The sequence below is a fragment of the Somniosus microcephalus genome, chromosome 4 (genome assembly GCF_052327205.1).
Source record: "Somniosus microcephalus isolate GS21.2 chromosome 4, FLI_Smic_1.0, whole genome shotgun sequence".
NCBI lineage: Eukaryota > Metazoa > Chordata > Chondrichthyes > Squaliformes > Somniosidae > Somniosus > Somniosus microcephalus.
Genome location: NC_140990.1, coordinates 336,215,255 through 336,227,284, shown reverse-complemented (window position 1 = coordinate 336,227,284; position 12,030 = coordinate 336,215,255). Strand labels below are relative to the sequence as shown.

Here is a 12,030-nt window from a genome sequence, read left to right as displayed (position 1 = left end):
GGAGCGCCTCAGGCCTGGCCCGATCGACCCCTGCGAAGGAAGGAAGAAGGCGAGCTCTCCCTCCCTGTCCCACCCCCTCACTCTTTACCTCCCTCACGCGCTCTCTCTCTCCCTGCCCCTGTCTCTCCCTGCTTTACTCTCCCTCCCTCCCCCCTCTCCTCTCCCTCCCTCCCCCCTCCTCTCCTTCCCTCTCCCTCCCTCCCCCCCTCTCCTCTCCCTCCCTCCCCCCTCTCCTCTCCTCACCCACCCCCCTCTCCACTCCCCACCCACCCCCCTCTCCACACCCTCCCACCCCCTCTCCTCTCCCTCCCCCCTCCCCACACACCCACCCCCCACACCACACCCTCCCACCCCCACACCACACCCACCCACCCCCCACACCAACCCACCCCCCCCACCACTCCCTCCCACCCCCACACCACACCCACCCCCCCACCCACACCCCCACCCCCCACCCCACCCACCCACCCCCACACCACCCCTCCCACCCCCCACACCCCCCCACCCACCCCCCACACCCACCCACCCCACCCCCACACCCCACCCCCCCCCACCCACCCCACCCACCCCACCACCCCACCACCCCCCACACCCCACCCACCCCCCACACCCCACCCACCCCCCCACCCACCCCCCCCCACCCCCCCACACCCACCCCCCACCCCACCACCCCCCACCCACCCACCCCCCACCCCCCACCCACCCCCCACACCACACCCACCCCCCCACACCACACCACCCACCCCCACACCACACCCACCCCCCACACCACACCCACCCACCCCCACACACCACCCACCACCCCACCCACCCACCCCCCCACACCACACCCACCCCCCCACACCCACCCACCCCCCACCACACCCACCCACCCCCCACACCACACCCACCCACCCCCACACCCACCCCACCACCCCCACCACCCCACCCACCCCCCACCACACCCACCCACCCCCACACCACACCCACCCACCCCCCACACCCACCCCACCCCCACCCACACCCACCCACCCCCCACACCACACCCACCACCCCCCACACCACACCCACCCACCCCCCACACACCACCCACCCCCACACCCACACCCCACCCACCCACCCCCCACACAACCACACCACCCACCCCCCACCCCACACCCACCCACCCCCCCCACACCCACCCCACCCACCCCCACACCACACCCACCCACCCCCCACACCACACCCACCCACCCCCCACACCACACCCACCCACCCCCACCACACCCACCCACCCCCCACCACACCCTCCACCCCCACCCTCACCCCACCACCCCCCACCCACCCCCCACTCCACACCCTCCACCCACCCCCACACCCACCCACCCACCCCACCACTCCCACCCTCCCACCCACCCCCCTCACCACCCCCTCCCACCCCCCACCACCCACCCACCCCCACCACCCACCCTCCCCCCACACCACACCACCCACCCCACCCACCCACCCACCCCCCACCCTCCCCCCCACCACCCCACCCTCCCACCCCCTCCCTCCCTCCCACCCACCACCCCACCCTCCCACCCTCCCCCCACACCTCACCCCACCCACCCACCCACCCCCCCTCCCTCACCACACCCACCCTCCCCCCACCTCACCACACCCACCCACCCCCCACACCACTCCCTCCCTCCCCCCTCACTCACCCTCCCTCCCCCCACTCCTCACCCCTCCCACCCCCCACTCCTCTCCCACCCTCCCCCCCACTCCACTCCCACCCTCCCCCCTCACCTCTCCCTCCCACCCCCCACTCCTCTCCCACCCTCCCCCCACTCCTCTCCCTCCCCCCCCTCTCCTCTCCCTCCTCCCCCCTCACCTCTCCCTCCCTCCCCCCTCCTCTCCCTCCACCCCCCTCTCCTCTCCCTCCCTCCCCCCTCCCTCCCTCCTCCCCCCTCACCTCACCCTCCCTCTCCTCACCCTCCCTCCCCCTCTCCTCTCCCTCCCTCCCTCCCCCCTCTCCTCTCCCCACCCTCCCCCCTCCCCTCTCCTCTCCTCCCCCTCTCCTCTCCCTCCCTCCCTCTCCCTCCCTCCCTCCCTCCCCCCCCTCACCTCTCCCTCCCTCCCCCCTCTCCTCTCCCTCCCTCCCCCCTCTCCTCTCCCTCCCTCCCCCCTCTCCTCTCCCTCCCTCCCCCCCTCCTCTCCCTCCCTCTCTCCTCTCCCTCCCCCCTCTCCTCTCCCTCCCTCCCCCCTCTCCTCTCCCTCCCTCCCCCCTCTCCTCTCCCTCCCTCCCCCCTCTCCTCTCCCTCCCTCCCCCCTCTCCTCTCCCTCCCTCCCTCCCCCCTCTCCTCTCCCTCCCTCCCCCTCTCCTCTCCCTCCCTCCCTCCCTCCCCCCTCTCCTCTCCCTCCCTCCCCCCTCTCCTCTCCCTCCCTCCCCCCTCTCCTCTCCCTCCCTCCCCCTCTCTCTCCCTCCCTCCCTCCCCCCTCTCCTCTCCCTCCCTCCCTCTCCTCTCCCTCCCTCCCCCCTCTCCTCTCCCTCCCTCCCCCCTCTCCTCTCCCTCCCTCCCCCTCTCCTCTCCCTCCCTCCCCCCTCTCCTCTCCCTCCCTCCCCCCTCTCCTCTCCCTCCCTCCCCCCTCTCCTCTCCCTCCCTCCCCCCTCTCCTCTCCCTCCCTCCCCCCTCTCCTCTCCCTCCCCCCTCTCCTCTCCTTCCCTCCCCCCTCTCCTCTCCCTCCCTCCCCCCTCTCCTCTCCCTCCCTCCCCCCTCTCCTCTCCCTCCCTCCCCCCTCTCCTCTCCCTCCCTCCCTCCCCCCTCTCCTCTCCCTCCCTCCCTCCCCCCTCTCCTCTCCCTCCCTCCCCCTCTCCTCTCCCTCCCTCCCCCTCTCCTCTCCCTCCCTCCCCCTCTCTCTCCCTCCCTCCCCCCTCTCCTCTCCCTCCCTCCCCCCTCTCCTCTCCCTCCCTCCCCCTCTCCCTCCCTCCCCCCTCTCCTCTCCCTCCTCCCCCCTCTCCTCTCCCTCCCTCCCCCCTCTCCTCTCCCTCCCTCCCCCCTCTCCTCTCCCTCCCTCCCCCCTCTCCTCTCCCTCCCTCCCCCCTCTCCTCTCCCTCCCTCCCCCCTCTCCTCTCCCTCCCTCCCCCCTCTCCTCTCCCTCCCTCCCCCCTCTCCTCTCCCTCCCTCCCCCCTCTCCTCTCCCTCCCTCCCCCCTCTCCTCTCCCTCCCTCCCCCCTCTCCTCTCCCTCCCTCCCCCCTCTCCTCTCCCTCCCTCCCCCCTCTCCTGTCCCTCCCTCCCCCCTCTCCTCTCCCCTCCCTCCCCCCTCTCCTCTCCCTCCCTCCCTCTCCTCTCCCTCCCTCCCTCCCTCCCCCCTCTCCTCTCCCTCCCTCCCTCCCTCCCTCCCCCCTCTCCTCTCCCTCCCTCCCCCCTCTCCTCTCCCTCCCTCCCTCTCCTCTCCCTCCCTCCCTCCCTCCCCCCTCTCCTCTCCCTCCCTCCCTCCCTCCCTCCCCCCTCTCCTCTCCCTCCCTCCCTCCCCCCTCTCCCTCCCCCCTCTCCTCTCCCCTCCCTCCCCCTCTCCTCTCCCCTCCCTCCCCCTCTCCTCTCCCCTCCCTCCCCCTCTCCTCTCCCCTCCCTCCCCCTCTCCTCTCCCCTCCCTCCCCCCTCTCCTCTCCCCTCCCTCCCCCCTCTCCTCTTCTCTCCCTCCCCCTTCTCCTCCTCTCCTCTCCCTCCCCCTCTCTCTCTCACTTTCCTCTGAGCCCGGATGTGGTGAGCCGAAGCCCCCGTGTGCGGATCAGCGCGTCGGGGCCGGCCGGTGCGCGGCCTAGCGCGTGAGGCCCAGCCCGAGACTCTGGTCCCGCTCCGGGCCGCCGCCGACGTTCACGCGCTCGCTGTCTCCCGCCCCGCCAGGTGTCAAGATGGCGGCGGTGGCAACGCTCGGCTCAGTCCCGCTGCGCCAGCCTTTACCAAGATGGCGGCGACCGCGGGCCGCTGGTTTGGAATTGGGCCCAGCGGGACGGGTGGTGCCAAGCTCTGGCGTGGCTGGAGAGGCTGAGGCCTGCAGGCAGCTTATCCACCGCCGAGGGGGGGGAAAGCCCGAGTCCCCTTTGTAAAAGGATTTTTTTTTTCTTTTAAAAGCCACTTTTTTTTTGTTGGAAATCTATATTTCAAAATAAACACAGAAAGTGGGAAAAATAAATCAATAGTTAGGAATCAAGATGGCGGCCACTCCCCTCAGCTCAGAAGGATTAGGCCCGCCCACACACGCAATGAAACGCCCCCTGTGACGCACCGATTGGTCAACCATCAGGTTAATCCCCTGTACGATTGGTCAACCATCACGTCACTCAACGCTAATGAGCGGAATGTTGCCGTTTTTTAAACCTTTTTTGTATACTGTCTGAACAATTTTTGTCTGACCAAAAAGTAAATACGCCTATTAGACTCCCCTAATGATAAGCTTTCTGTTGATATAACATATGTGTAGGTACGCTCTATAACTTTTGATTGTATAGCCAGACAGACAAACTCTTTTATATGTATAGATAGATAAGTCATGTTTGACACGTAAAAGTTTTGAAGAAGTGAAGGGACTGCAGTAGATGTACTGTAATTGTATTTTTCAGAAGGTTTTCAATTAGATATTTTCAAGAGGCTTGTTAGTAAACTTTGAGCGTTTGATATAAAAGGACATGTAGCAGTATGTATAGAAAGTTGGTTGATGGACAGTAAACTGAGTTATGGTAAATGGGTGTCGCTCAAACTGGAGGAGATGGAAGTGGTGTACTCCAGGGGTCAGTAATGGGGCCACATTTGCTCTTGGCGTATGCATAAATAATTTAGACTTTGGTATAGGGAACATGATCTAAAAATTTGGTGACTACAAAAAAGTAGGAGTTGGGAAAACAGCAAGGAGATCTGTGAAAGGCTTCAGGAAGACATAGGTTAGCAGAATAGGCAGGACAGGTAGCAGATGTAATTTAATGTGGGTAACTGTTGATATATTTTGGGAAGAATATGAGTAATGAGATGATGCTCGTAATGGAAAAACAGTGAAAGTTGTGAATGAACAGAGAGTCTTACGGGTTGAAGTACACAATTCCCTAAAAATGTAAGCGAAGGCCATAAGAACTTTGAATGTTATAAATGGGGCATAGAGTTCAAAAGTGAAGAAGTAATAAATTTGTACAAACCATTGGTTAGGGCGCAGTTAGATTTAACTGCAGGCAGTTTTGTGCTCCCCATCCTGGAGAGGATATTAAAACCATGGGGAGCATACAGGCACCAGGATGATGCCAGGGATGGGAAACTATAGTTATGAGCGACTCAGGATACTGGGACTATTTCCACAGGATCAGAGAAGGCTACAAGGAGATGCAAAAGGTTTTTAAAATTAAGAGTTTTGATGACGGATAGGGAAAGACCATTTCCTTGGGCATGGGAGTCACTGATGAGAGGTCATCAATTTGGCATTATTGCTAAGAGAGTGAGGTTAGGAGAAATTCCTTCATACAAAGGGTTGTTGGAGTATTCCATGCTTTGCAGCAGGGTGTGGTTGAGGCAGGGACCACTCTATCTTTTGAGGGAAATTTAAGCAGAAAGACAAAAGACTATCCGGAGAGAGCAGGGCAGTGGGATTAGGTTTGGATTCCCGGAGCAAAGAACTGGCACAGACACGATGGGCTGGTGAGCCGAACAGCCTCCCTCTGTGCTGTAAACTGCTATGGTTCTGCTATGCAACAACAACGTGTACTTGTATAGCACCTTTAACGTAGTAAAACATCCCAAGGCGCTTCACAAGATTATTACAAGACATAAAGTTTTGACACCGAGCCCATAAGGAGAAATTGGGACAGCTGACCAAAAGCTTGGTCAAAGAGGTAGGTTTTAAGGAACGTCTTAAAGGAGGAAAGAGAGGCTGAGAGGTTTAGGCAGGGAATTCCAGAGCTTAGGGCCCTAGGCAACAGAAGGCACGGCTACCAATGGTTGAGCGATTTATAATCAGGGATGCTCGAGGGCAGAATTAGAGGCGTGCAGATAGGGAGGGGCGAGGCCATGGAGGGATTTGAAAATGAGGATGAGCATTTTGAAATCGAGGCGTTGCTTAACCGGGAGCCAATGTAGCAGCAAGCACAGGGGTGATGGGCGAACGGGACTTGGTGCAAGTTAGGACACTGGCAGCCGAGTTTTGGATGACCAAGTTTACGTAGGGTGGAATGTGGGAGGTCAGCCAGGAGTGCGTTTGAGTTAACAAAGGCATGGGTGAGGGTTTCAGCAGCGGATGAGCTGAGGCAAGGGCAGAGACGGGCAATGTTATGGAGGTGGAAATCGGTGGTCTTAGTTATGCCAGGATCAAATATGACACCAAGGTTGCAAACAGTATGGTTCATCCTCGGACAGATGTTAGGGAGAGGGATGGAGTCAATGGCTAGGGAATGGAGTTTGTGGCAGCGACCGAAAACAATGGATTCGGACTTTCCAATTGGCTCAAATTTCTGCTCATCCAGAACTGGATGTCTGACGATTTAGAGACCGTGGAGGGGTCGTGAGAAGTGGTGGTGAGGTAGAGCTTTGTGTCATCAGCGTACATGTGGAAACTGATGCTATGTTTTCGGATGACGTCGTCAAGGGGCAGCATGTAGATAAGCAATAGGAGGGGACCAAGGATAGATCCTTGGGGGACACCAGAGGTAACGATGTAGAAGCGGGAAGAGAAGCCATTGCAGGTGATTCTCTGGCTACGATTAGATAGATAAGAATGGAACCAGGCGAGTGCAGTCCCACCCAGCTGAACAGTGGTGGAGAGGCGTTGGAGGAGGATGGAGTGGTCAACCGTGTCAAAGGCTACAGACAAGTCAAGAAGGACGAGGAGGGATAGTTTACCTTTGTCACAGTCACAAAGGATGTCATTTGTGACTTTGAGAACCGTTTCGGTACTGTGGCAAGGGTGGAAACCTGATTAGAGGGATTCAAACATAGAGTTGCGGGAAAGAAGGGCAAGGATTTGGAAGGCGACAACACGTTCAAGGACTTTGAAGAGGAAAGGGAGGTTGGAGATGGGGCTGTAGTTTGCAAGGACGTAGGGGTCAAGGGTTGGTTTTTTGAGGAGAGGGGTGATGATGGCAGATTTGAGGGAGAGGGGGACAGTAACTGAGGAGAGAGAACCATTAACAATGTCGGCTAACATGGGAGCCAGAAAAGGAAGTTGGGTGGTCAGCAGTTTGGTGGGAATAGGGTCGAGGGAACAGGAAGTGGGTCTCATAGACAAGATGAGCGCGGAGAGGTCATGAGGGGAGATTGGAGAGAGACTGGAGAAAGATGTGAGTTCAGGGCTAGGGCGGGGGGTCCCTTAGAGGAAGTTATATTTAGAGGAAGAGATACAGCAGCTTTCTGCCAGAAACATTTGTTATGTTCTTGACGGTTGCAAGTTTTTTTTTTTTTTAAGTAGTCTACTGTTCTATGCAACAAATATTTTTTCACAATCGCAAAACAGCACCTTGCCATTTGTGTCAGACATCTTTGTGCTGCAGCGTAAATTTATTTTAGGTAGATGTTTGTCGTAGAATTGGAACACTACAATTTTTTCCATTCATGAGGTGATGAGGTCATATGCACCAAGAAAAGTGACATGTAAGGTTAGATTGTCATTCTGCATGGTATCTTAAAACTTTGTTGATTTTTTTTAAGTTACATTTTCTGAGTTTTGTTATTGCTTGGGGTTGGGAGCTTACATTTTAATTTTTTTCTTGTTCATTTACAAGAACGGTTCTTTAGCAGTGTCGGGTCAGCACCCTTGTTTAACTGACCTATTTAAAACTGTGTCGTTTTTATTATGACTTTAAAAATCAGAAATCATTTGTGGCATTGCTCATAGACAAAAATAAAAAAGTACCTCTTCCTGTAACTATATCCCTGTTTTCCACTTTCTAATTCTTCAACTCTTCCTGTTTCTGTTTTTCCCCGCTCTCTGTAAACTTCAGCTTATCTAAAGCTCTGCTGTCTGAATCCTATCCTGCACCAAGTCCTGCTCATCCATCACTCCTGTCCATACTGAACCACTTGCCTCCTGGTCCTCCAGTACCGTCAATTTAAAATTCTCATCCTCCTGTTTAAATCCTTCATGGCTTCACCACCCCTCCCCTAATCTCTGTAGCCTTCGCCAGCCCTACGACCCCTCTAGAAATCTCTGTTCCTCTGACTCTGGCCACTTGTCCATCCCTTGCACTCTTCGCCCCACCATTGGTAACTCTGCTTTCACCCATTTTGTCTGAATTAACCTCTGTGAAGCACCTTGGGACTTCTGCATTAAAGGCACCCTATAAATACAAGATTGTCTGCTGTCATTGTTGCCTACTAATACCCCGAATCACCTGGCCCTTTGGCAGTCACATTTGCAGAGGTTTGCTTTCAACATTTTTAGGATTTCACTGTCATTTTGCTGGTTTTTTGTGGTTAATGTGGTTTAAAATTTACTAATTTTTATTTTTCATTTTGTTATAAATATGATGCATTAAGGTTATTTTTGTCTTTTTGCAGACCATTGGTCAATTATGAAGGTTATGAATGCTTAAAGTACCGTGTTGCCACTTCAGTCTTTGCAATTATGTTACTCTAATCATACAGCCTTGATGGCATTTAATTCAGTGGTACATTTAATATTTGATGAAAATTGGCTCAGATTTAATGTTACTCTTCTGAGAGTCACTGTGATCGGGACAAGGCATCAAGTGACAAGCTGAGAGAGGCAGAGAGTGCGAGAGCATGGAGTGGCTGGAGGCATGTATGTGCTTTTGATCTATTGTGCGTGCGACCAATCTGTTGGGTCTGAGTTATACAAGATCCTGGAGTATACAAATGTGCTGTTTCAAGGATGTATTTTGCATTGAGGGAAGATTGGCAGGGGGTGGGGAAGGGGGCCGGGGGTGGTTGGAAATAGAAAAATGACTCGGATGAGGAAGTTTATGGGTTGTGTGGCTGAAGCAATCAGAAATTGTCAGGGATGCTAGGTCAGAGTAGGGGAAATATTGAGTGGGGTACCCCAGGTCTTGGATGAGGCAGTTAAGATCTTAAACAAAAAGAGGGGCTTCATAGGAAGGTAATGAAAGTAAACCTGGAAAAATAGCCAAAACAGAAGGGCAAGAGGGCTCATTTTTAGAGTTTTGACCGATAAGTTTAGGAGCAATATTGGGAATTATTTGTTTACTCAGAGGGTGATTATTGTTTTCAATCAATTGCTATGATAGGTGGTTATGGACAGGACACTGGACCAATTTGAGAAACAGTTGGATGTGGCCATAGGAAGACTGTTTGGTATTGTGGAAGAATGAGATCCAGTGTACCAAAGGGCCTTCTTCATCCAAACCTAAGTTGTGATCTGATTGATGTACAGATGAGATGGGCCGAATGGCCGCCTCCTGTGCTGTGCTATTCTATGATTCTATAATTTGTCTGGAATTTGATTGAAGTTCAGCATGTGATTACTTGAAGGACTTATCTGGTTTTGTAACCTGAGTGACTGAATGAATATTCTGGCACACAACACTGCATTCGCATAGGCACAAGATTTCTAATCTAGTTAGGAACATGTGCTGACTTACTCCTATAATGTGCTGCAGTACTAGTTTGCACCGCTGCAGCAAAGCTAACCTCACTTGCACTTATTATTGCAAGTCTGAAATAATTAGTTGTTTGTGTTGTGCAGTCACTGTTGCCCTTGTGTGTTCATATGGTATTGGCTAGAGTGGATGAACACTGCTGCTGCTTGCTTGGATGAGGTGTTCTCTCTTTGCTATTCTGCTTCTATTAATGTTCTGAAATTTTTCTTCAGTAAAGCATGACCAAAAGCCACTCGGAATATGGTTTTCTTTCTCTTTTTTGCCTTTCTCGTTCTTTCTCTTTCTCTGACCACACTGTGACTGCAGTCGATTCTGGGGTTGGAGTGCAGATGGGCTGTCAAAGCATCCCCCCACCCCTTCTCAACCTCACTCCATCCCCACAGTTCCTACCCACAAGACCTTCAGGCGTTCTTACTCGCCCAGGTAACTAACCCCCTATCCACGTCTTTTCAGAATGCCTTGTCTCATCAGGCGACTCTTGTTTTGGGCTTTAGCATGGTTTGTTGTATGTTTTGAGTGGCTACAACTTTTGTTTGCTGTAATTCATTGCCATGTTTTTATTAATCTGCATCTTTCTTTCAAATAATGACAGCTTTGTACTAGTTCATGAATGTGAGCCATCACAATTTTGAATGCGTCATCACAGCTGAACATTTTATTAGCGGTGGGGTAACCGATCAGCAGCGGACCATAAATTAAGTGTAATTGAATAATTGCTCTTGTCTATTCTGAATGCAATGCAATATGCTGGCACAAGCACGATGGGCCGAATGGCCTCCTGTGCTGTATCATTCTATGATTCTATGTTGCCATGTTTGAAGTATTTCAGTCATATACAGTACTCTAGATGTATTATCTACTTTAGATTTAGCAGGGATTATAAACTGATTACTCACTGGCTGTTTTATCTATAGCATGTTGGACTATGACACAGAAAACCTTAACTCCGATGAAATTTATAGCTCTCTTCGTGGGGTCACACAAGCCATCCAGAACTTCAGTTTCCGCAGTCAAGAGGATTTGAATGAACCGATTAAGCGAGACGGGAAGAAGGACTGTGATGGTGTAGGTATTCTCGTACTAATTCGGCATGGGCTATTCTTTGATTATCCATGCAGTTGCCTTGCGAGGGGGACTGGGGACCGTATAATGACAGTATCCATCTATTTTTGCCACAGCACAGGAATATTGGAATGCCTCCACTCAGTGCCCTATAACCTGGGGAAGTCAAGAATTCCAGTATCCATACCAGCACTCTGCCCTCGGCCTGCTGTGAAGGTTTTTTTTTTCTTGGGGGAAGAAAGGATGATGATCCCTTTTATGTTCTTTATTTTATCTTTTCCGCTTTGCTGACCTTACCCTGCCAGCAGGGCATATTTTTCTATTATATGTGACATTAATGTATGAAAGTTTATGAAGTTTGCTTTAGCCAGGAGGTGCAAGCTTTTGGGGTCATTGATTCCATCTTAAATGAAGAATGCCACTCTGATTCGCACAGGACAGAATAGTATACAATGAACTTCATTAAATGGTGGTAGAATACTGTTATTTATGTCAGATTTTGAAGAATGTGCAAGGTAGACAAAAACAGTTCCGTGTAGATTAGGATAAATAGATGGGCTTTTGTTCATTATAGGGGATTGTTTTTACCAGTGTTTCTGTTTCTCTTGCCTCAAGTGCCGTTTCTTTTGTTTGCTACTAAGAATTTCCTCTGTTTTGAGCATCAAAACCTCTGAAACTCTTGCAGTTTAATGGTTGAAAAGTGAGGTCATTGGCTATATTGACTAACTCGGTAGTTTGAACCGAACTTCATAGGGATGAGCCAGAAAAGAGATTGGGGCTAAAGGCTGTCTTAATCCTGTCCTCACCTGATACCCACACGTGGACTTTGCAGGAAAGGTGAAGAGACCGCGATCATGAGGCAACTGGGGCTGATTTCCACCATCAGCCCACAAACATTGAAACCAAATGTTAAACTCCCAGTTAAGATCAACTAGCTCAGCACAAACCAAGGACTTTCAGTTCGTATGTCTTACTAACACACAACGTAGTGCATTTTCGCACAGAACTCCTATGGAGAGATCTGTATATTGAATCATAATTTCAATGAAAGTGTATTTTGTTGCATTAGTGTATATGTAATGCAGTAGCCCTTCACTTTTTTTGTGGACTGCCAGTGACCTACTGTGAAAGAAATTGTGTGAAATACCGTTCTATCTCCATGTTGCGTGCTATTTTCCAACTTCTAAGCAACACGGTTATGATGCCCATTTAGCATACGTTTTATACATCTCCCAAAGATGAGCATAGATGCAAACTGGCAACAGATTAGTAATTAAATGATATTGGTCCAAACTGAGTGCACTAGAAGGTCTTCTGTCTAAGGTGTTGAAGCACTATTTCCAAACTCTCTCTCTCTAATGCATCTGCTTTCTTGATTTTTTAATTAAACTCAACTAAGTCAAAATGCAAAATT

At 52.7% G+C, this 12,030-nt stretch overlaps 1 protein-coding gene across 15 annotated transcripts in view; it reads left to right on the top strand.

The window, feature by feature from the left end:
• Positions 1-12,030, top strand: part of clasp1a (cytoplasmic linker associated protein 1a) — a 362,676-nt gene that overhangs the window by 291,970 nt on the left and 58,676 nt on the right. For 9 of the 15 annotated variants that reach the window (XM_085986887.1, XM_085986895.1, XM_085986890.1 and 6 more), the window contains 2 exons: positions 9,861-9,977; positions 10,469-10,619. In XM_085986887.1, the coding sequence (XP_085843013.1) occupies positions 9,861-9,977; positions 10,469-10,619 (268 nt within the window). The remainder of the gene's footprint in view (positions 1-9,860; positions 9,978-10,468; positions 10,620-12,030) is intronic. The other 6 variants (XM_085986897.1, XM_085986896.1, XM_085986900.1 and 3 more) reach the window with 1 other exon arrangement.